Genomic DNA, 23,079 nt, shown 5'->3' with positions numbered 1-23,079 from the left:
GTGTGTGTGTGTGTAGCAGGATCTAGAGCAAAAAGCATTCCAGCTGACCTAACAGAGATGTAATACAGGCTGTATCTCATTAGCATCACAACATCACACACCCCAACCTGGTAGATCTTAAAAACAAGTTGCACCTCACATCACTCAGCTACATCTACAGAACACACACACACACACACCAAGGTCTCTTACAGTTACAAACAGCAGACTCATATTACAGCCCCTCTGTTATGCAACTCAGTGACTGACTTTAAAGGAGAATGGAGGGAAGAACTGAGTGAAAGTAGCAAAGCCCAGAACCTGAAGTAAGTGGGTATTCAATTGTGGAAGAGGCTGCAATTCCAGGGCACCCCAAGACGTCAGCACCAAATACCGACACACATCACTGCTGTAAGATAAGCCTTACTGGTGGTAAATGATGCAGCAGATGGTATAAAACAGAGAAGTATTCCAGATCCAGCATCCCCTCACAGCCAGAGGTAGAGCTGGACCCCTAAACAAATAATTCTATCTGTACTATCACTGGTTTGTGATCCAATTCCTTATGTCTGGCTATAAGGCGACCTGGTCTGGGCTGGACCTCAAAGGAAGATAAATTGTCAAGAGTTAGATAGTGCAGAAGCAAATAAAGCAAATCAAAATGTGCAACTGTGACCCATCTCCCCCCACTCACAGCTATGAGAACGGGTTGTTTCAAGAGAAAATTCACTCCCCCAGTCCATTCCCCGCCTGCGTATTTCTTCCCAGCCACAACTGCCAAGTCAGTGCAAAAAGGCATCTAACCAAGTCAGTAATACAAATTAATCTTTTCATGCCTTTGGACAGCTGTTAATGCTAAAGACTCCAAAGCCCATCTGCCACATGGCAGAGGCTAAACTTACTACACTGAGAACAAGTACAGGTTATGAAGCCCTATAAGGATTGAGTCTAGGATACCTAATGAACTCCTAGAAGAGCCTGCTCTGGTGCTAAGATCTTCAGGGGAGTCTCTTCTCTTCATCCCATTTTCCCAGGCAATCTTTAATGGGAACATGGGACAGGGTCTCCTTGGGGGTCTGTTTCTAAAAAATGTTTTGGTAGGTGAAAGAAATGCATTAGAGGCTCCAATGAATTCCAGAACAATGTGAAGTTGGAGGCTTTCATGGCCAGCATCCATAGTTTTTTGTGGGTTTTTCGGGCTATCTGGCCATGTTCTAGAAGAGTTTATTCTTGATGTTTTGCCAGCATCTGTGGCTGGCATCTGCTCCTGGCAAAAAGCTGCTGGCAAAAACTCAGGAATAAACTCTTCTAGAACATGTCCACATAGCCCAAAAAACCCACATAAAACTAATTTCAGAACATCTCAGCAAAGTTGCAATTTGGTAGTGAAACCCAAAGAGTCTCAGGGGCTGCCATGTTATTCTCAGAATCTAAGGCATATGGATCTAAACATACTTTCTAAAAAGTAAGCCCTGTAGAAAATGGTGAGACTTGCTTCCAAGTAAGCAAGCCCAATGGGGAACAAATGAGAAAGCCTTTCACCAAACAATCTTAACAAACAAGTTTTCATCTTACAATGTGTTCCTCTGAAAGTTGAAAAGCTCCTTCACCTCCTGAGGTTGGTAACCTTTGGCTTGAAAAGGACAGCGAACTTACCACAACCAGGAGCTGCATGTCAAGTACTGAATATAAATCTGAGCTGGTGTTTATTATGGCAGAACACAAGATCATCAAGGAGAGCCTAGCAATCCGCCGAGTCAAGAGCTAAACATTTTAACGTTCGAACTGAGAAATGCACTGGCAGGCCTTAAAAGGTTGTGGATGCAAGTGTCTCGCCTTTCTAACCTCACCAGGAAAGTGATGAACTTTCCTTGTTCCTCAGATTAACAACAACAGATGATGGCCAGGGAAACAGTGAGACGCGTCTGTAGAAGATCTGAATCCAGCATGTGAGTGTGAAAGATACCTATGTGAATGTTCAAAGCCTGATGCAACTTGGTCAAGTTTATGAAATGCCAGCTGGTTAGGCATATGGACCTAGCTGCGCAGCTCTTTGGATTGAAGCGTCAATGTTAAAAAATATATTTAAAGTAGAAGGAACGCATGCTTCATCTGAGGAAGCAGGCTTGTGCCTAAAAAAAGCTTAGGGCACAAGTAATGTGTTCATCTCCAAGATGTCGCAAAACCCTTTCTTGTTGCTGCTGCCACATTTCGCATTTATAAACTATTCTCTCCAAAGAAAAGGTATACAGTTCTTATCTGATGTAAGGCTCCATGGTAAAACACAAATGTGAAAACAGCACCCCTTCTATTATATTAATTTAGCAACAAAAATAAATAGGAGCAGATGTAAACGTCCACACCGTCTTAGAGAAAGATAAGCCTGGCTTTGTAGATAAGGGTAAAAACTACATATTTGTTTCCTATCTATTTTTAATCACTACTACAACTTACTTATGGGACCTTATGGCGCTATTTTTTTAAAGGGGAATGCATGAGAGGGGGAATGGGTGACAAACACATACATGGGGATGTGAGTTTTTAAACATCTCTCACTTTGTACTTTGAAAAGCTATAACTATGTTCTCTGGACTGAGAATTCTGACATTGTGAGAGAATTGCCAAGTACAGTCAGCCCTTCTTATACACGGATTTTTCATACATGGATTCAAGCATCCATGGTTTGAAATTGTTCAAAAAAAGTATACATTTCAAATATTTTTTATAAGGGACCCCATTTTGCTATGTCATTATATTTAATGGGCCTTGAACATCCACAGATTTTGTTATCCACGGGGGATCTTGGAACCAAACCCCAGCGGATAACAAGGGTCCACTGTTCAATCGGCCCTCCATATCTATGGGGGAATGCATTCCAGACTCCCCTCCCACGGATAAGAACAAACATGGGACATCAAATCCTCAATGGCACACATGTGCCTCCACTGAAAACAGCAGGGCTTGCTGTCTGCGGATGCTCAGATCCGCAGGTGGGAAGAGCCCACTGTTTAGGGAATAAACAAGGAGAACTGGAACTCCTAGAACAGGAGGGCAAATGGTTTAAGGCAGTGGTTCTCAAATGATGGAGCAGGACTGCCAGGAGTGACGCGAAAGAGTTGCTCAAGGGGGGCAGGAGATTTAGAGGCCCTCATTCCTCCTCCTCCTCATTCTCCCAAACTTTTTAATGTGTAAAACTTACACAGGCATTGAGTTAAATACTGAATTTACTTCAATAAAACTGTTCTAATTTGATCACTGTTATTTCCTTATAAAATGCTGAAATATGAATATACAGTACTTGAAATGTGTGAATTAAAATATACACACTAAGAAAGCAAAATATTTTTATTTATATACTAAGTCAAGGGGGGGCAACATCTGCATATAGATATAAAGGGGGGATTCCCAAGGATAAAAAGTTTGAGGACCACTAGTACAGTCCACTCTTGGCTTACACAGGGGATCCGTTCCGGACACCCCCCCCCCCACATAAGCCAAATACCACACATGCTCAAGCCTCATTCAAGTGCATGGGGTTTATGCATGCGGTGGTGCGTGTGCACCACGGCCGCACACCACATTCATCCGAATGGGACGCACTGCCCCTTGTGCTCCGCGCACTCCTGCACAGCTTTCAGCATATGCTGAAAGCCACGTATGACGTGGGCACACTGTATAAGTGATACATTACAAGTATTCTGGCCATTATTCATTGTATTTTTACATTCCTGTGTGGCATCATGGATGAACTGCAGACAACAGCGGTCCTAAGCTCTAATCAAAAGTCCAATTACTCTATCAGAAAGTGATTCCTATATCATCTCCTCCCAATGCACCAAGTCACTGGGCTGCAGTTATCATTTTCACCAGAGAAACAGAGTCTTCAAACACCTCTATGATGAACTCAACACAAGAGAAAATGTAATGATTCCAGAAAAGCAGAGCACTGAACACAGTATAACCATTCTTTATTTGCTTTCAAACTCCTGAGGCTAGTTTGGGACTGGAAGCAGGGAGTGACATAAGACACCTCTTACTTGTATTTCATAAATAGAGGCTGCAAAAGAAATATGACTGATACATAGAAGAGAAATGCCTCCCAGGAGGGGGAATCCCAAACCAGTTTTGCTTTAAACCCAAAGGGCAAAGTAATTTAGGAAAGCACACAAATCTAATGAAAGGCTCTTAAATATAAGTCAAGCGATAACAACCTTCCCCTGCTCTTTTCTACCTACAGCATTTCTGCGCTCTCTTATGGAAGCTGATATTTATGGGAACCCATAAAACAGAAAGGCTCATTTTGCTGGCATTTAATGACAGAGCAGAACTGTTCATCACTGCTGTATAACATAGAGGTCATCTTCGATCCGCCTGGGGGGAAATTGTTTTCAACAAAAGTACTTCCCCAGGTGAGAGAGAAACTGCTAAACTGCCTTGGAATGCCTCTCAAAGACTTCCCAAGTTAAAATACTACCAAGGGACGCATGTGAAAACTATCAAAGAGGAGTTAGATTCTAGGCAATAAAAAGAGGTGACGGATGACAATCACTGGACATGCTTTCCTGGGTTTCTAATCAAGTTATCTGGCTGCAGAAATCTTCTTTAAAGTTTATTTTCAGCAAAAGGGACCAACACAAAGAGGAAAGGTTGAAGATTACACACTTCACTGGAAACGGATATCATATAAATAACTGTCTCTTACAAGTGCATCATGGATATGATGGCTGACCTAAATTCTGCTTCCCACCCAAGCTAGGAAGGAGAACATTTTTAGATTTTAGGGCTTATCCTCAAGTAGTAATGAAGCAACCCCAAACTCTAGAATATGTAGTCCTGTGAGAAGCAAAATCCCTTCACAATCTCCAAAGGTAGATATAAGATTGCTAATACCACATTCATAAAATAGCCAGGGATTGGAATCTTAGATTGATACACCTGAGACAATCAGTACTTTATAAATCCAGTAATAAGGTCAGAATATATGCATTTAAAAAAAGAAGCAAAGATTTTAACTGTACACTGACATCCCTGACTATCATCCCCCCAAAAATGTTTTAAAACTGGGCATGAAAGAGGAGCAGTTTTGGAAAGAAACCAAGGAAGAAGCCATCCAGGAGAGGATTAAGGCTAAACACGGATGCCAAATCAGATACGAGAGGGATTTATGTCAACAAAAGATGTTCTGTGCTACGGATGTGCAAGGCTGTCATGACGGAGTCAAAAGAGAACAGCTTCTTTCTGTATGTATCCAGGGCACCTGCAATACTGAAATCACTTTCTAGCAGCACATAACAGAAAAAATATTCAGTAAACTTGCAGAGAGCTTGCCAATAACTGTCTAACACACGCACAAATATCACTAAGACTGTGGATACAGCAAGGTGAAAAGGAGATGTTCCAATGGAGGACTGTGTAACTGAGAATAAAGCACACAAGGTACAGCCAGAGTAATTATTCCATTAGAAAAAAGGCAAGAGAAGAGAAGAGAACCCTCCAATCAAAGCAAAGAGAAGCCTGTTCAGCAACTACTGTAACACATTTTGTACCATCAGACTATGTGTGAGAACCAGCAACACCTTTCTAGATTTCACTTGTTTTATGTGTACTGTATCTTGCATGCTCTGATTACACTGTGCTAAATCCTGACTCATTGGAAGCAGGTTTGCTAAACTAGCAAAACAAATGCCATCAAGAAGAATCTATTTCTCATTCTAAACTGCACATCAACCCCCTGACAGTTAGCCAGAAAGGTTCCCTAATTTGCCAGTGCCAGACAAATGCCTCGGAGGCAGCATATGCCATCTTCAGTCGCAATCTGGTCTTACCATCTCACTTTGTTGCATGTTTGGGTAGCGCCAAGTGGGGAGCCCGCAACCATGGGGACTTGAATGGGACTGTGCTGCTTGTTCATGACAAGATCCAGTTTCTCTTCCAGAGATTTGCAGGTGGCATCCAGGGCAAGGAGTTTGGCTTCAATGCTGTCCAATCGCAGGCATATTGTTTGATTGATGGAATACAGAAACGACTACGGAGGAGAAGCAACCAAATAAACAAGAGTTAAGAACCTACAAACCAAACAACACGTAATGCATCAAATGCTAAATACTACAAGCATTCCAGGCAACGTCAGGTTACCCAGACAATAAATGCAAACATTTGCAAAACAGATGGGATAACTTATAGGTGGATTACCTATAAGTTTCATTCTGATTTTTTTTTATTTGTTATCCTGGACCTCTCCCCAAATTGAATTTATCAATTATTCTAGCTTCCATCAAAAAAAGAAAGAAAGAAAGAAAGAAAGAGCCCAACACGGTATTTTTTAAATGAAGCTATCTTAAGAGCATATTGGGTGCTTTCGGAAACAAAATGCAACAGTAAGATAGAAAGTTGGTTTGCATCTGAAGCAAAGCAAATGTACTTATATACCTCTTTTCTGCAATCACTGCATTCAAAGCAGTAGCCTTAAAGAAATCACTGAAGAGAAGCACTGTGGGGGGAAAGAGCCTTTTTCCTACTTATAGTAAAAATAATATCCTGTTTCGATTATCGCTTAATTTCTATTTTTAGTGTGCCCTCTGGCGGACTGAGATTAAAACTAATGTAGAGAAAGTAAGCTGGGCTAAAGTTAGAAGCACTAGCTGTGTTTTGTGAACAACCACAAAAACAAAGAAACATAGACACAACCTTAATGGAGGGATCTTGGCAATTAATTTCTATCCGCTGCCGTTTTAAAGGTGGGTCTACATCTTCATCTGTCACTTCATGGTTTTCCAACACAACTGTGAAACAAAACAGAGAGAGCAATTCTCAGAATTTCAATAAACGGCATCAAGGCACAAGAGCTAATCCGAAAGCAACAAAATGGATAGCACCTGAAAAGGAAGCATTCTAGCTTTTCCTGCAAAGGAAAGTCCAGATTTGTTTTCTTAACCAGAGCTGCTTTCCCCTCAGTCTTTTTATTAAACATTTCCAAACCCATATTCTGAATTAAGCATATCAAACAATAAACACACATAATGAAATATGATCACAATACTATAAGAGGGTTAAAATAAATAAACATATACATATAAACATATACACACAGAGGAGTTACACTAACCTTACAAACAAAACATTTTTGATTTCCAGCTTTCCTCTCCTTGACGTTCTTTAGATACTGAGATTTTCCTCCCGCTTAACAACATATAGAAATACAACTAACTTCAATGTATTACTTTCAAAATAAATAATGAATTTTCCAGATTCGTAAATATCATCTCTCAATTTCACTCCCACATAAACTGAAGGAAGGAACCACATTTCAGTATCAATGGAAATTCTCAAAGGAAGGCCATGAACATAGTAAAGCATATAATGCAGGAGATACGCACAGTAACTGGAGAAAGAGTTTGGGAAAGTTATACTTTGGACTATAAAGTCCAGAATCCTCCAGTGTCCATGGCTATTGACCATGCTGGGTGGGGGATTCTGGGAGCTTGTTGTGCGCCTTCAAGTCATTTCCAACTTATGGCAACCCTAAGGCAACCCCATCATGGGGTTTTCTTGGCAAGGTGTGTTCATAGGAGGTTTGCCATTGCCATCCTTTGAGGCTGAGAGTATGTGACTTGCCCAAGGTCATCCAGTGGCTTTCATGGCTGAGCCAGGAATCGAACCCTGATCTCCAGAGTCATAGTCCAACACTCAAACCACTGTAGCACACTCCAAGGGGAAATGACATTCCTGTGATTAGTGCACCCTCCTGCATTTGTAACAATGCACATAATGAAATACACGCACACATAACCACCAGCAACACAAGGGTGCTGTTGCATTTATTACTCTTTGAATCACCCTTCCCACTGTGTATCCCTCCAGCAACATACCTGGATGATCTGGGTTCAAGTCCTCCACAGCAATCTGAACCACATCTGCTAAATCCTGTTCTGTCATCATTCAGAAACAGGTCGCAGTGTTTGACCCAAGGAGATCCGTTAATTCATGCAGATCTGATTCTACAAAACATCATAAAGCAAAGTTAGTGTCGCCACATGTCAAAACTCTTGAGAGGCCAGCTGGTGTATTGTTCGACAAATGTCATATAGGTAAAGAGTGCATTCAAACCATATCCATGAGCCTTTTCAAAAATATCTATCAATTGCTGTTCATTTTGAAAGGAAACACCCATTTGTAATAAAAAGATTTTAAATGGTCATTTATCACAGCACAGCCTCGGACAACCTTCTCGTAGCCTCTAGAACCTTCTCAGCATAATGTTCACACTCATTAAATGCTAATGTCTAAATTCCCCATTCCATTAATAAGGATGCAATGGAAGAGGAAGTAAAACTGGACCCCTTTATCACTCTCACTGTGAGCAGAAACTCAAAAGCTCTTATATCTTGAGTCTGGGTACTCATGACTTTGGTGGAATCACCTACAAACAAGCAGAAGGTGTGTACAGACAGTGACACCAAGATGGGTTTTCTACATCACTCCAATGCTTCTTTGCTAGGAGTGGCAGTCAGTTTCCACCCACTAACTTTTTAAACTGAGCACTGTAATTCAATGTTTCCCCCAGTCTATTGAGGATTTTGGTTCCATTGTGGTTTAGTCACAGGTAAGTGGGAATAGGATGGCTTAGGGCTTAGTCAATAAAATTTGCAGTTATACAGTTGGCCCTCTGCATCCACAGATTCTGCATCCATGGATTGAAAATATTACCTATACAGTGTGTGTATATTATATAACACACACACATTCCAAAAAGCAAACCTTGATTTTACCATTTTATATAAGGGGCACCATTTTATTATAGCATTGTATATAATGGGACTTGGGAAAGAGCACTTGTTATCTCTGCCTTGCACTGCAGGCAAGAAATCCCATGGAGATCAGGAATTCCTTATAGGTGTTGATCCGCGGTAACAAGATGGCCTTTGCCTTGAGGAGAATTAAATAACTAAAGAGGTTTCTTCTAATTCCTAGCTTCCATGCAACCTTGGCATATATACCACAATACCAAAACTCTGATCAGGGCTTATAGGAGATTGTGGAGATTGCATAAATATACAACTCACCTTCTATGTGGGAAACTGCAAGGGCCAGTAGTAGTACTATCTTCAAGAGTAATACAGTAATTGCTTTTGAGCACTCCAAAGTCTATGGGACTTAAGTGTGTATAAACTGGACTAGCTTGTGTCCCACTTTTAGCATCTTAGCTCACATCTCACATTCAAGTTTCAAGTCACTCAGAGCCTTCATAACCAATCTATTTATCTATATGCTCACATAGGAAGAATAACACCTGGAAGTGATGCGCTCTTGTAGGATCTCTTTGTCAGTGCAAAATGAGATTTGGAAGCTTCTTTCGGCTGAACTGAATCAGGTTTCGCTCTCTGGTCTCCAGAGTTTCCACAATTCAGCTCCTGCAGTATTGCATTCCAGCTCTCAGTCCCAGTTCTAGAGCCAAGTATTTTTCAACACTGTCCCTCCGGAGTTCCCTGTCAAGGATGGTTAGAGGTCTTATTAAGGGAAATCTCCCGCATCCAAAAGCCGAATTAAAACCACTGGAGCAATTCACATCTGCATTTCCCACAGTTTGAGGATGGAGGTGGGGGACAGAGAGAAATATTAGAGGAGAGACACACACAAATATAAGGACAGGCAGACCGATCTTAATTTTTAAAAAATGCCTGGAATAAAAAATATTGGCAAGGTAATATTGGTTTGTCAGTGGAAATGGCAACCCATTGCTAACCACTGGCGCTGACGCAAAGCCAGCTACACAAAATGGTTTCCTCCGTCTCATCCCTCCTTCCCAAACGCAGGAATGCAATTAAAAGAGGCAGGTGGAGTACAACTTGACAAGATGCACAAACACACCAGAGCATCACCAAGGCCTCTGGACCAGCCTAGGCAGCAGCTGCTGATTCAAAAATGAAAAAAGAAAAAGGGAGGAAAAATGCATGCTAAATCCTTCCAAATGAGGACACCACACGGTATCAGGGCTGTTTACTCAAAACACTTCCGCTGCCAAGAGAGATTCATTTGAAATTCGGATCTCCCGTGAAAACTATTATGATTGCATTTGTGGTGGCAAGGTGCCCGAGCAATCTGGCAAGAGACGCAGGGCATGTGGTTGCCATTTCTATCATTTTGGCAAATTAAGTTTGCCATTTCTCAGAAGTCCTGGGAATCGGCCAGTGTTAACATAATAAAACAGCTGTGCTAGGATTACTGTTTCATAATGTCACTAACTGCAAATGCTACGGAAAGCCCTGCCCTGTGCTTGAAGAGAATTAATCTTCCAGCCCATAAGGATGAAGAAAGGGACAAAACCAAGGCAAGTTCATCTTCCCTGCCACCTTACTCTCCTCCAAAAATCAAAATCGCACAGAGATGAAATCAGTACAGCAACCCAGATTTGAAATAGTGTTGGTGTATGCATCTGTATTTGAAACCACCATGCAATGCGTTCTCATGACGAATCCAGAATTGTATAAATACAGTAAAACTAAACAAAATCCACTTCAAATATTTCCCCCTGAAGTCATGACAAATTTTCATCACATCGCAACAACTTGGTTTTTGAAGCTTGCAATCTTGACTATCCTGGGTGTTTATACAGTATATGTTAAAATATAAAGTGAGCTATGGCTTGCTAGCATTGATGTGCTCTTCCTACACTGCATTCCAGCCTATCAAAGGCCTTCTCCACATCTATGGATGCCGCTGGGTTGTTATTATTTTAGTTTAGAAAGCTTGCAAAAGCCCAGTTTAATCTGTATGAATGATGCTTTATTTAATCTCCAAGCCAACACAGAGGTTAGCATTTTGTCATCTACGCGGAGATGAGATACAGGCAGATAGGTCTCAAGTAATGTTGGATCTTTATCGGATTTAGGAATCCACGTTGCGTCCTGCCAAGGAAGAGGAATTCAGTCTAGTCTCTTACATTTCCTCTTTCTTTTTCCAAATTGAGAAGCTTGCATCATATGAAGCTTATTCCAGACCTCCATATAAAGATGGCTGGCTGGCCCTGCTCCTTTATTTAGTTTATGATGGGGCGCTTTGTCATGGCAGGTACTTTCTGCACTTTTCATAGAGACATAATGTTTGGAACATAGAGTTTCTGGAATAGACAGTTTCTTGGAGGATGCTTGGGCTCTCCTTATCTCAACACCACTTCCATCAGAACCTAAGGAAATAAAACCGAACTGATTCAGAGCTTGGAAACGTTACTTTATTTGGACCACAACTCACACAACCAGGTAGCCCATCCAAGGACCTGGTTGGTTAGCTGCACATTTCTGGGAATAGGAAGTCCAAAACATTAACTTTCCCAAGCTCTGATACAGGTTGCAATGTCCAACACCTTGTTTCCACAAACACCAACCAGATGCCTTGGAAAGAACGAACCAACAAACAGGGCATGAAGATAGTAGTCCAGCCTGGTAAAATAAGCCCACAAAAGCCCTACATGGTTCCAGTCTAGGTTATCTGAAGGACCATATTCTCTCTTCCGAATCTGCTTGTGTTTTGAAATCTGCTGGGAAAGCCCTTCTTTCTGTCTCACCGCCTTCACAGGTACATCTGGTAGGAGCATGGCCCTTCCCAATGGTTACCTTAAGGCTCCAGAAGTCCTTACATAGGGAGGTTAGATTGGCATCTTAGATTGACTGCTTAGATATTAAGGGAAACAGTAAATCTCAGGGTGTAGGACTTACTCCTGATAAAACATGGACTGTCAGACAAAAAGAGGATCAAGTCCACAAAATCTTCAGTCGCTTTTGTCACAAATACAGAAAAGTCGGGACACTCTGGGCATCTTTCTGAACTGGCATTGGGACAAAAGATAAAACCATGACTAGAGAGGAGCTCTGGGCAGCAAGTTGCCCAAATGCTGACATTTTGTCCTTTCTTCGAAGGGCAGGCTTATATATATTTGATTATGGCAACTAGTTTTTATACTGCTTTTAGGAGTTTCAAAGGAGTATTTTAATGGGTTTTTAAAATGTCTCTCTCCTTGTATTGTTTTCATTGGTTTTTATTTGTCTGTCACCTATGGAGCCCTTCTTGCGGGGCTGGGAGGAGATACAGAAATGCTTTAAATAAATAACGCAATTATTTTCCAGTCCCATGTTGGGAATGAGCTTTGTCCCAGAACTCATTCCTCTTCAAAAACAGAACTGTCCAAACATTTGCAAGAGATAAAAACAAAACAAAAAACGGAACAATCTTTAATATTTGTTCCAGGAATTTCAACACTTTAGTCCAAAAATCTGCACTCAGCATGGGAAGGCTGTCACTGTTGCTCTAAAAACGTATAAAACGAAGTAAAACTAATTAAACCAGGACACCTGTCAAGGCGCAAGGAAGGGTTTTCTTCCAGCACTCAAAGGGCATTTGCTCGAAATGTCATTCTTGGCTGTTTTAGTCTTCTGAAACAATTTGCTTCTATCGCAGCATGTTTGTGGTGCTGTAGTAATTTACTGTACCAATACAAATCCTTTCCTAGTATTAAAAAAAGAAATCACTGGATGAAGAACAAGCCTTTTCCAAAGGAGAGAAGAATAAACCCAGAGAAAAGTGAACAGTTATTAACATACACAGTTGTCATGGTTATTTCATGCACCACATTTCCTTGCTGGAGCACCAAATGGCAGCCAAGCCTTCCATCCTTTAGTAGCCCAATGTCCTCCATCCAACTCTGACGTGAACGGCTAACCATGCGCTTTTGCAAACCCTCACCTCTTGCGATTTGCTCTGACTTTACAAACCCTGGACTTGGCTCCAGGCTCCAGACCCATTGGCAGCGAGATCTTAGTCATCTTTGCGCTAGCCCATTCCTCCCAAACCAAATTACATCATATGTCAACGTATTGTAACCCTGATTAATAAGAATAACATAATAAAGAGAAAGCAGCCCTTCAGCCAGAGAAAGTCAATCACATTGTGAGTCTAATTCCCCGAGGACCACTTTTAAGGCGAGCGTAATTCATCAAAACACAGTAAGTCTCAGAAGGCTTTTGGAAAGTTAGATTTCGTCCGCTGCAAAGAAAGGTATAAAGGGAGTCTTATGTGTGTGCTGCTCTTGTCATGTTTTTATTTTGATTCATGTCCCAAAAGGTACTTTAAAATTACTTGCATTAGGGGGGAAAACCCTAAGCTTCTCATCATGCAAGCACCAAACCCAATAAACTTAGCATCTGAGAAATGTTAGTATCTTCAGCCTTATTCATATATTGGTCAAAAAGGGGCCAGACTAACAGCAACGTAACCTAGATCTATAATTATATAACCAAAAATAATCTCCGGTGTTGTAACCTAAACTGATAATTTCATGTAAACTTCCTGTATTTTTATGTAACTTTTCTATTTTATATGGTTTTAAGAGATATATATATATATATATATATATATATATATCTTTCCGTATGGTTTTAAGTTACAGCATGTCTTGTCAGGTCTACTGACTGTAAATAAAGATGGATGGATGGATGGATGGATGGATGGATGGATGGATAGATAGGTCATAGATCATGCTAGTTTTCTTTTTTCTTTTTATTTCTGTTCCTCACGGCAATTCCTCCTAAATGTTAGAGGCTGTCTTCTCTTCTCGGATGATCTTCCAGTTCTGAATTGCATACTATACATTCTTGCAAATATTAAACTAATGGACAAAAAATGCTATATTATAAAATAAAAAGCCAGTCCCTAGTACAAAACATCAATTAGCATCTGTTCCCATGACTGCTGCTGCTACTCTTTGGGAATTTCAGTTTATATCTAAGCACAAAGAGGTTCATAAACCTAAAAGGTACCAAAAGGAAGCTATCAATGTTTTCTTTGCCTTAAATGCATGCATCCCACATGGATGTAAATTCCACAGAGGCCATTCCCAAGCAAGCCCTTCCCTAAGCAAGTATTTCATCAGCAGATTTACTGAGATCTCCTAAACACAATAAGCCAATATTTAGATTTGTGACTAACGTTTCGGGCGAACAGCACAGTGCTGACTCTGGCTTAGGGAAATTTTATCACAAGTGTTTTCTTGGGAAGATGTATTCTAAGGTTTGCCATTGCCTTCCTCTGATGCTGAGAGAGCACAACTTGCCCAAAGCCACCCAGAGCCACAATTTGTTGCACAATCCACACTGAAACAGACCTACAATGTTGTGCAGCCTTTACAGCTGTAAACACTGGCTTCACATTTCAGCCACTTGCAACAAATGGAGTATTTTTAAGGCAAATCTATTGTGGGGTTTTCTAGGGCTGAGAGTGTGTGACTTGTGACTTGTCCATGGCTGAACCGGGAACTGAACCTTGGTCTCCAGGGCCATAGTCCAATGCACAAACTACTAGACCACATTGGCTCTCATAATACATACATACATACAGGCATAGTTGACAAGGACAACAGTTGGGTAAGTAATGTGTTTGGGCACAATTCCATTAAATTAAAGTGGCATTCAGTATGCAATGGAGGCCATAAGGCATGACAGGGGTTTGGACTGGATGGCCCTTGTGGTCCCTTCCAACTCTATGCTTCTATGAGTCTTTCATTCTATGATATATGCATTTGTTCAAGTGTAAACACGTATCACTAAATACTGATGTCAGAAATCATGCAGGCCGTATTATTTCTAATACTTATGTGTGGACGTGAAACCGGGACAATAAAGAAAGATGAAAGGAGGAGACTCAATTCATTTGGAATGTGGTGATGGGAGGATACCATGATATTCTATGGATACCATAGAATGGAGAAGAGACGGTTAAGGGGTGATATGATAGCCCTGTTTAGGTATTTGAAGGGGTGGCATATTGAGGAAAGAGCAAGCTTGTTTTCTGTTGCTCCAGAGACTAGGGCCCAGAGCAATGGATGCAAGCTAAAAGAAAAGAGATTCCACCTAAACATTAAGAGGAACTTCCTGACAGTAAAAACTGTTAGACAGTGGAACACTCTCCTTCGGAGATTTTGGTGGAATCTCCTTCTTTGGGGGTTTTTAAACAGAGGCTGGATGGCTATCTATTGGGGATGCTTTGATTTTCTGCATGGCAGAAGTTGGACTGGAAGATGCTTGTAGTCTCTACCAACTCTATGGTTCTATGACTGCCCAAAAGACAAATGAATGGATTCAAGACCTCTCCCTAGAAGCCAAAATGACTACAATGAGACTACTGAAAAACACAATAGCAGCCTTGAGAGAGTAAATCCGAGACTGGTTTCAGTCTCTTATTAGTTTACATTAGGGCAGCAAACCATACAGCTGTCCAGGTGTTGTTGAACTGCAACTCCCAGCATTCCTAGCCATGCTATCTAAGGTTGAGGTTTTCCCTATTTACCTCCCGATACATTGCTTTAATCCACCAACATCAACATTGTACAGCAAAAAATACAGTGTTGTCTGCTGCGCTCAGGTGCAGAATAAATGATGCTATACCAACACTGTATTTTTGCTGTACGATGTTGAGGCTGATGGATTAAAGCAATGGATCGAGATGTAAATAGGGAAAACCCTACCAGAAATCTGCTCAGTCTTTTTCCTGGTGTTTGCAGACTCAGATACCTGTCTCTTATATGGGACTGGGAATTCACAACATCCAGCTCAGGGTTAGGAATCAAGGAGGTTTCCAGATGTTGACGGGTGCATTGGCTAGTACTAGTCTTACAACATCGAAAGTGCCGAATGTCAAGCCAGGGAAATTCTCCACTCTACTTTCCTCCTTTTGAGAAGAGAACAAGAGAGTCATCCCCTCCTGCAAGGAACCTTATGGGATTGGATCTCAGCCCCACATGGAAAGAAAAGTGGGGAAAGATTTGACTTTCGGTTTTCTAACTCAGAACCTACTGCCATCTAAAATAAACCCAAGGACTAGATGCAATAACTGCACTAGGCTGCCAAGGGTGTGCTCTCATACACTTCCAATATACTGTTTCAAATGCTGCGCAAACCATCTGCTTAACCTTTTCTCACCCTGAGTTAATAAACAGGACGGAGAGAAAAGAAATGAAGAAAAGGCTCCAGTCCTCGGCACACCTAGAGGGAATTCTTTCGCTCGCCAAGACTTGCGTATGAGTAAACACGGACATGGCCGGATTGCAAGAGTCACGCTTGGACTCTTGCACCGTTATTGTGACAATCCAAAAAAGACAGCCAGGGGAACGAAATCGCTTGGACCGAGGACTGCCCTGGATTGTCTGTAATCCGCTTCAGGGGATCTGAACGCAGATTATGGCGCAACTTTGTCAAACTGTTTTGAGTGACGTTGTCAAAACAAATTACACAGCAGAACAATTCTGAGTTTAAATATTTATTTTAAGTGAAGGTTGTGTTTTAACTCTCCTTCAGAGGATGTCCAGCAGTTTTCAAACAAAACGGGATGGGGGTGGAAAGAATCAAAATCCACAACGACAACAAAAGATACTTGGATGGGACCAATGGCTAAAAAGACTGAAGTAGCAGGGATGTCAAATTGGTACTGAATGAGCAAAGAGTAACTAAGCCAGTAGTAACTTGCAAGTGTAGAGCGCCATCTGGTGAAGAAGATGCATCATTTGTAAGTGTGCTGAGTGGTGAAAACAAAGTGAAGGAGCCAGGTGAGCTTTGCTGCGGCTTCTACTAAAGCAAACTCATTTGGTTTGCTGTTCCCGATTGAAATGGGAAAGATGGAATGATATACAGTGGTCCCTCCACATTCAATACAGTTAGAGGTGAAGGACCTGCGTGAATGTGGAAAAACTGCAATTAAAATAAGAAAACCATTCTTTTTACCTGAGAGAACACCTCTCCAGTGCATCTCCAGTGCATCTCTGTGGTCAACATCTGCCAGAGGATGATCATAGAATCATGCTGGAAGACCTACAAATGCCCAGAGAAGTGTTTTCTCTAGGAACATGTAGGTTCTCCAGCACAACTCTATGGCCAGCTTCTGGCAGAGTTGCGCTGGATGGCCCAGGGATTCCTAGAGAGAGCATATGAATCAAGACCGTAAATAATTAAATTCGCAAAAGCCAAAGCCACAAAGGTGGGGGGCCAACTGCACTGCTGAGAACAGAAAGCAGCAGTGAAGAAAATGTCAACAGGGGGGTGACACTTTGAATGACAACAAGGAAAAGCAGGGATGCATACCATCAGAGAGAAACAGGAATGGCTTCAGATATATTTCAAGATATATTGATTCACTGTTCTGCTCTTGTATCCATACATGCGGAAAGGAAATGATATGACCTGGACCAGCAGTTCCCAAACTTTGGTCCTCCAGATATTTTGGACCTCTGCTTCGAGAATTCCTGCTTGCTGGCCATGTTGGCTGGGACTTCTGGGAGTTGAAGTCCAAAGCACCTGGAGGACCAAAATTTGGGAATCACTGGCCTAGTTGACCTACACTTTAGTGTTCAGTCATGTCTTTACGTTTTATGGTCTTGTCTAGTTCTTTCATAGCAGCCCTCCACAATCCTAGTCGATCCTATCGGAAAGGCGGGATAAAAATATATTATTATTATTATTATTATTATTATTATTATCTGGCTTGGGCGATCATCACTTTAATGTTCACTGTTATGTCCTTACATTTTATAATCTTGCCCAGTTCTTTCGCACCAGCCCCCCCAATCCTAGTCTTATTCCAGTTTCTTGACTGCAGTCTCTGTTCTGATCAATATATGATCCCAGGTATGTGAACTCTTGGACTATTTCCATTTCCTTTGTGGCTAGAGCGAATTCTTGTAGATCTTCCATGGTCATTATTTTTGAGGGTTTCTTATGCTCAGCATTGGCACTTTCCTCCTTACCCTTCTTCAGGCATTATTTCCCCATAATCTGCTACCTGATCCTTTTTAACTTGGGATAAAACCTGGGACTTTCAGCATGCAAAGCATATGTTCTGTCACTAAATTATGATATTTCAATACTATTGACTTCTCTCTGTGGTGTGTATAATTTGTAGATAAGTATCATGGTCCCTTTAAAACTGCCAAAGGTCCCATTCAGGATCCAGCAGCCTATGTTCAAGGCATCCCATGAGCAGGTCATTCCTAAACCCATAACATAATAATCCCCAGCAGCTCCAGTGACTTTCCCTTCTCTCCTCTCTTTCCATTGCTTTCCCTGCCCTGACTGACTGAACCTTCAATAAAACACTACATTTCCATACCATGCACAAAAGAGAGGTGTAATGTATCAGCCAACTATGCTTGGCATCACTTTACCAACTAAAATCTTGATGTCTTTGAGTGCGCTGGCATCTAACTTAACCTATTCCAACAGTAAGGGATGACTAGAACAGGTACTGCCTCATTGTTTGTGCTAAAGCAACGCTGGCTCAGAGTCCTGCATTTTCTTCAGAAGGCCAAACCTAACGCAAAACAAAAGCGTACATTTATATAAACAGCTCTGGTTTGGCCAGAAGTGCATACAGCTGTAGGGTATTAAATGTACTTCATATTTTTCATATGTGGCTTTTCTTTGCGTCACGTGCAAACCAAACAAGGCATCCAGGTTTGTGGGCTTGGGCTGGTAGCTCCAACATGTTCGTATTACTCAAGTTCTAAAAACACAAAACAGCTTTCTGACAACCTTTATAGAAATGTTTGATTCTTGCCAGATCAAAGGAGGTGCAATTTGTCCTTATTCGCTGTGCTGCTGTGTCCCCAAGGCAAGCCCTTTTTCTGTCAAGAGTGAAACTAGGAGTTAAATAATTGACTACAAACGCAGGCATTTTTCTCCATGCCTGTTTCCAAAGGTGACTCCACTGTGTATTTCAAGAACAACCATAAGCCTATGGTTGCATTACAAACTAGCTCCGAATAAATACGATTATGCAAAAGCAAAAGTCTTCTGGCACCTTAAGGACTAACAAATTCCATGAGATGCAAGCTTATCAGATGCAGATTCTGTAAGATGCAAGACCGAGCCTGACTCCATCAAATGCAATGCATCAAAGTGGGCTACAAGCCAAGAGTGTGTGCCAAATAAAATGTGTTCACCTTTAAGGTACCACAAGGTATTTTGAAGCGAGGGGGGGGGGGTTCTGCAATAGACTAAAAAGGCTGTACTACCCACCAGAAACCATTTTGTACGTTCAAGTTGGCCAACTACCCTGCCATCAGTTATGGTTCCAACTGCAGTACTGTAATTTATTTGCCCTTTTGCAGGATGGTAGCTCCTGTCATGAATCACATAGCTTAAAAGAAAAGAGAATTAGCTTTTCCCCATTAAAATACTCAAATGCACAAGCGCAAGCTACAGCACAACGCTCAGTATACCCCACTGTGAGCCACAAAGTCGGTTCCCCCAACTAAGTGTAAACAGGAGGCACCTTTCAGGTGGTTGTTGTCTGCCTTCGAGTTGTTTCCAACGTACGGTGATCCAAAGACAAGCCTATCATGGGGTTTTCTTGGCAAGATTTGTTCGGAGGACAGTTGCCATTGCCTTCCCCTGACTCTATGAAAGAATATGACTTGCTCAAAGTCAGCCAGTGGGTTTCTATGATAGAGTGGGGATTCGAACCCAGAGATGTAGTCCAACACTAAAGCCACTACACAATGTAGTTGTTATCCACCCTCATGTTGGCCCTGACTCATGGAGACCCTATGGGTGAGACAACTCCAAGACTCCCTGTCCTCCGCTGCTTTGCTTCGGTCCTGCAAATTCAGACCCCTGATCTCCTTTTATGCTCAGTTGTGTATCTTTACACTTCAGAATCTTCTCTAGTTCTTTCATGGCTGCTCTTCCCATTCCTAGTCTTCTTCTGACTTCATGGCTGCTGTCTCCATTCGGATCAATGCCTGATCCAAGGTAGGGAACTCTTTCTGGGTCACTACACTAGTGAGCGAGAACTAAGAGCTGCGCACCAGAGAAGTGTTTCCATCTCTTTGTTTGTTGTACAAGCAAGCCATGTTTTAACCTCCCTGTTGTGAAAGCACACCATGGCTTTCTAAACAAGCTGTTGGTGTGCTTCAGATCTTAGTGGCTCACTTCAATAAAGGTCCCAGGAACTAACCATGCATGCAGTGCTAGCGAATACTGTTTCTGACACACCTCTCAATCTGCAAACTACAAATCCCAAAACTGTGTAAAAAGGAGCCCTGGCAGCTAAAGCGGTACGAAACTGGATTAATCCTGCAGTGCTAGCGAATACTGAGCCTGACACCCCCTCAGTCTGCAAACTGCAAATCCCAAAACTGTATTGTTATAAATAATAATAATGATAATAGATAATGTAAGTGTATTTTATTACAGTATTATTATTGATAGGAGGGTTAGGGAGGAGTAGGGTTGCAATGTTATTACTGTATATTGCTATTAAGTTTTATTGGTTTATTTTAATGCAAGCCGCTTCAATCATTTGGAGGAGCAGATGGAGCCCTGGCAGTTAAAGCAGCGTCAAGATGGATTGAGCCTCACACACACAAATCTGCAAACTACAAATCCCAGGATTGTGTAGGATGCAGCCCTGGGAGTTAAAGCACTATGAAACTGGCTTAATCCTCCATGTACTAGTAATTATTGAGCCTGACACCCCTGCAATCTGCAAACTACAGATCCCAAAACCCTGTAAAGCGGGCCCCTGGCACTTAAAAGCGGTATGAAACTGGATTAATTCTGCAGTGCTAGTGATTGTGGGGCCTGAAATCCCCAAATCTGCAAACTAGAAATCCCAAAACTGTATAAAATGGGAGTCCTGGCAGTTAAAGTGTTATGAAACTGGATTAACCCTCCATTGCTAGTGATTATTGAGCCTGACATCCCCCCCCCAAAAAATCTGCAAACTACAACTCCCAATTGCAGAGGACATTATGAATGTTATCATCTGTAGATTAGGAAATATTAAGACTGTAGTAGATCTATGATAATATATTTTGTGATTGTAACAGTATAATAACAGAACAGCTGGGTTTTTGTATTTTATATTCAGATATATACACACACACATACTACAAATCCCAAAACTGTGTAAAATGGAGCCCTGCCAGTTAAAGCGGTATGAAAGTGGATTAACCCTGCAGTGCAGAGGCTGAAGAGGAGGAAAGAATTCCCAGCTAAGAAAGGGGCGGGGCCAATAGAGAAGGGGCGGGGCCAGTGCATCGCAGCCCCGCCCTCTTGTGCTCCCCCTCCCTCCCTCTCCGCTTCTGAGAAGCGAAACCGAGCGAGGGCGTCTGGCGTCGTGAGGAACCGGGCCGAAAGCGCCCCTTCCCGGCCGCTCCAACCCTTCCCGGCCTCCGCCTGAAGGGAGAAGCGAGGTTACCGTTTGCCTTGCCGAATTCTCGTGGTGTTTGGGATCCTCGGGCGGCTGCGATAATGGCGTCCTTCCTCGCGAGAGATCCTTCCCGGAGTCGCCACTGCGCATGCGCCAACGACACACTTGCTCGCTCGCGCATTCCCTCGCCTCAGCCTCTTCCCTTCTGCACAGACCCAGCCGCCGCGCATGCGCACTGGGACCCCAGCAGTCCCTCCGCGCGCCCGGACTACCACTCCCGGCGTGCCTCGCGCCCGACAAACCTGTGTTCTAAACTCCCTTTGCATTATGGGAGTTGTGGTTAGAATGTGTGGTGGTTTTTAAAAATTACAAAGGGCCGCAGGGCGCGCTGGGAATTGAAGTCCTTAAAACTGAAATGTGTGGATTAAGTGTGTTCTCATTCTACACTGTAGAAATAATCCAGTTTGAGGCCGTTTTAACTGCCCTGACTCAGTGTTAGGGAATCCTGGGAACTGTAAATTATTGTGGCACTAGAGCTCTTTCTGACAGAGGCTAAACGTCTCACAGAACTACAGTTCCCAGAATTCCCTAGAATTGAGATAGAACAGTTAAAGCGGTCTCAAAGTGGATTATTTCTGTGGTGTGCTTTGGACCACAAGAGGACTTTCTTTGGAGATAGGAACAGAGGTCCAATCCACACTGCAGAAATACTCTGGTTTGAGGTCACTTTAAATGCCCTGGCTCAGTGCTATGGAATCCTGGGAATTCTAGTTTGTTGGGGCTCCAGAGCTCCCTGACAGAGAAGGCTAAATGTCTCACAAAACTACAATCCCCAGAACAAGTCTTGAACAAGTCTTGCCAAGAAAACCGCACAATAGCTTCACTTTAGAATTGCAATCGCTTCAACCGCCTTGGCCCAATGCTAAGGAATTCTGGGAATTGTTGTTTTGTGAGACATTTAACCTTCTCTGTCAGACTGCTCTTGGGCCACAATAAACTACAATTCCCAGGATTCCAGGGCAGTTAAAGTGGTCTCAAAGTGGATTATTTCTGCTGTGTGTTTTGGACCGAAGCACTTTATTTCTGCAGTGTGGATACACCCAAAGTCTCAAGGATTAGAAAACTGCATTACACTCATCCCTCCATATTTGCGGCTTTGATATTCACGGATTTGATTAATATGTTCTTCTCTAGGAATATCTAGGTCCTCCAACGCAACTCTGTGGTCAGCTTCAACTAAAAATTGCATTGAAAGACCTAGAGAGGACACTCTACTAGGCATTTGTAGCGCCTCTGGTGCAGTCCTATGGTCAGCGTCTGTCGGACGTTGACCCCAGAGTTGCCCTAGAAGACCTAGAGATTCCTGGAGAGATTTCCTCTCAGGTCTAAAAACTTGGGGGTTTTGTTATTTGTGGTTTTTCCATATTCGTAAGGATCTTGTGCCCCTACTCCTAGCGAATATGGAGGGACAAGTGTATATATCTGTGCTCTGATAAGGCTTTCTCATCTGTTCTGAATGCCATAGAACAGCTAAATAAATGTACTTATAGAGTGCGTTTTGGACCTGAGTCTGCAGCAATGGAAGTAAGCTAAGAACAAAGAGGGAAAAAAGCAAGAGGAAAGAAGAGAGAAGAGCTGCGACATTTTAAAAACAGCTGGAAAAGTGTGACAGCAGAGAATTAAACAGGACTGTCCACCAAACCGGACAGTTGAAAGGTATGTCCAGCGGCATACAGGGCCTCCAGTGTGGACACAACCTTTGCCTTCCTCCCCTGCCAATATTGCAACAGAGACCATTCGCACCCAGTCCCCTCTTTTCTTTACAAGCTTGACCTTCCTTTTGGCTGTTTACCGTCCATAAAGAGCTTAGCATGGACACCAAAAGCCACCCCATCCCTCTTGCTTTCCTTT

The 23,079-nt window shown here is 42.2% G+C and overlaps 1 protein-coding gene across 5 annotated transcripts in view; it reads right to left on the bottom strand.

Annotated features, from left to right (window-relative positions):
• LOC149305798 (protein BANP-like) overlaps positions 1-23,079 on the bottom strand; it is a 177,127-nt gene that overhangs the window by 146,784 nt on the left and 7,264 nt on the right. For 2 of the 5 annotated variants that reach the window (XR_016271701.1, XM_089476708.1), the window contains exons 1-4: positions 21,217-21,314; positions 7,848-7,976; positions 6,667-6,761; positions 5,805-6,004 (exon numbers count right to left, since the gene is read on the bottom strand). Coding sequence is in view for 4 of the 5 variants with exons in the window: in XM_089476708.1 (XP_089332834.1) it covers positions 5,805-6,004; positions 6,667-6,761; positions 7,848-7,917 (365 nt within the window). In the remaining variant the exon portion in view is untranslated. Of the gene's footprint in view, positions 1-5,804; positions 6,005-6,666; positions 6,762-7,847; positions 7,977-9,041; positions 9,230-9,252; positions 9,465-21,216; positions 21,323-23,079 lie in introns of those variants that run through there. The other 3 variants (XM_089476709.1, XM_089476710.1, XM_089476711.1) reach the window with 3 other exon arrangements.

This window comes from Sceloporus occidentalis, unplaced genomic scaffold, assembly GCF_023333645.1.
Source record: "Sceloporus occidentalis isolate IW3139 unplaced genomic scaffold, rSceOcc1.0.p SCAF_10, whole genome shotgun sequence".
Taxonomy (NCBI): domain Eukaryota; kingdom Metazoa; phylum Chordata; class Lepidosauria; order Squamata; family Phrynosomatidae; genus Sceloporus; species Sceloporus occidentalis.
This window is presented reverse-complemented; position numbering and strand designations above follow the sequence as displayed.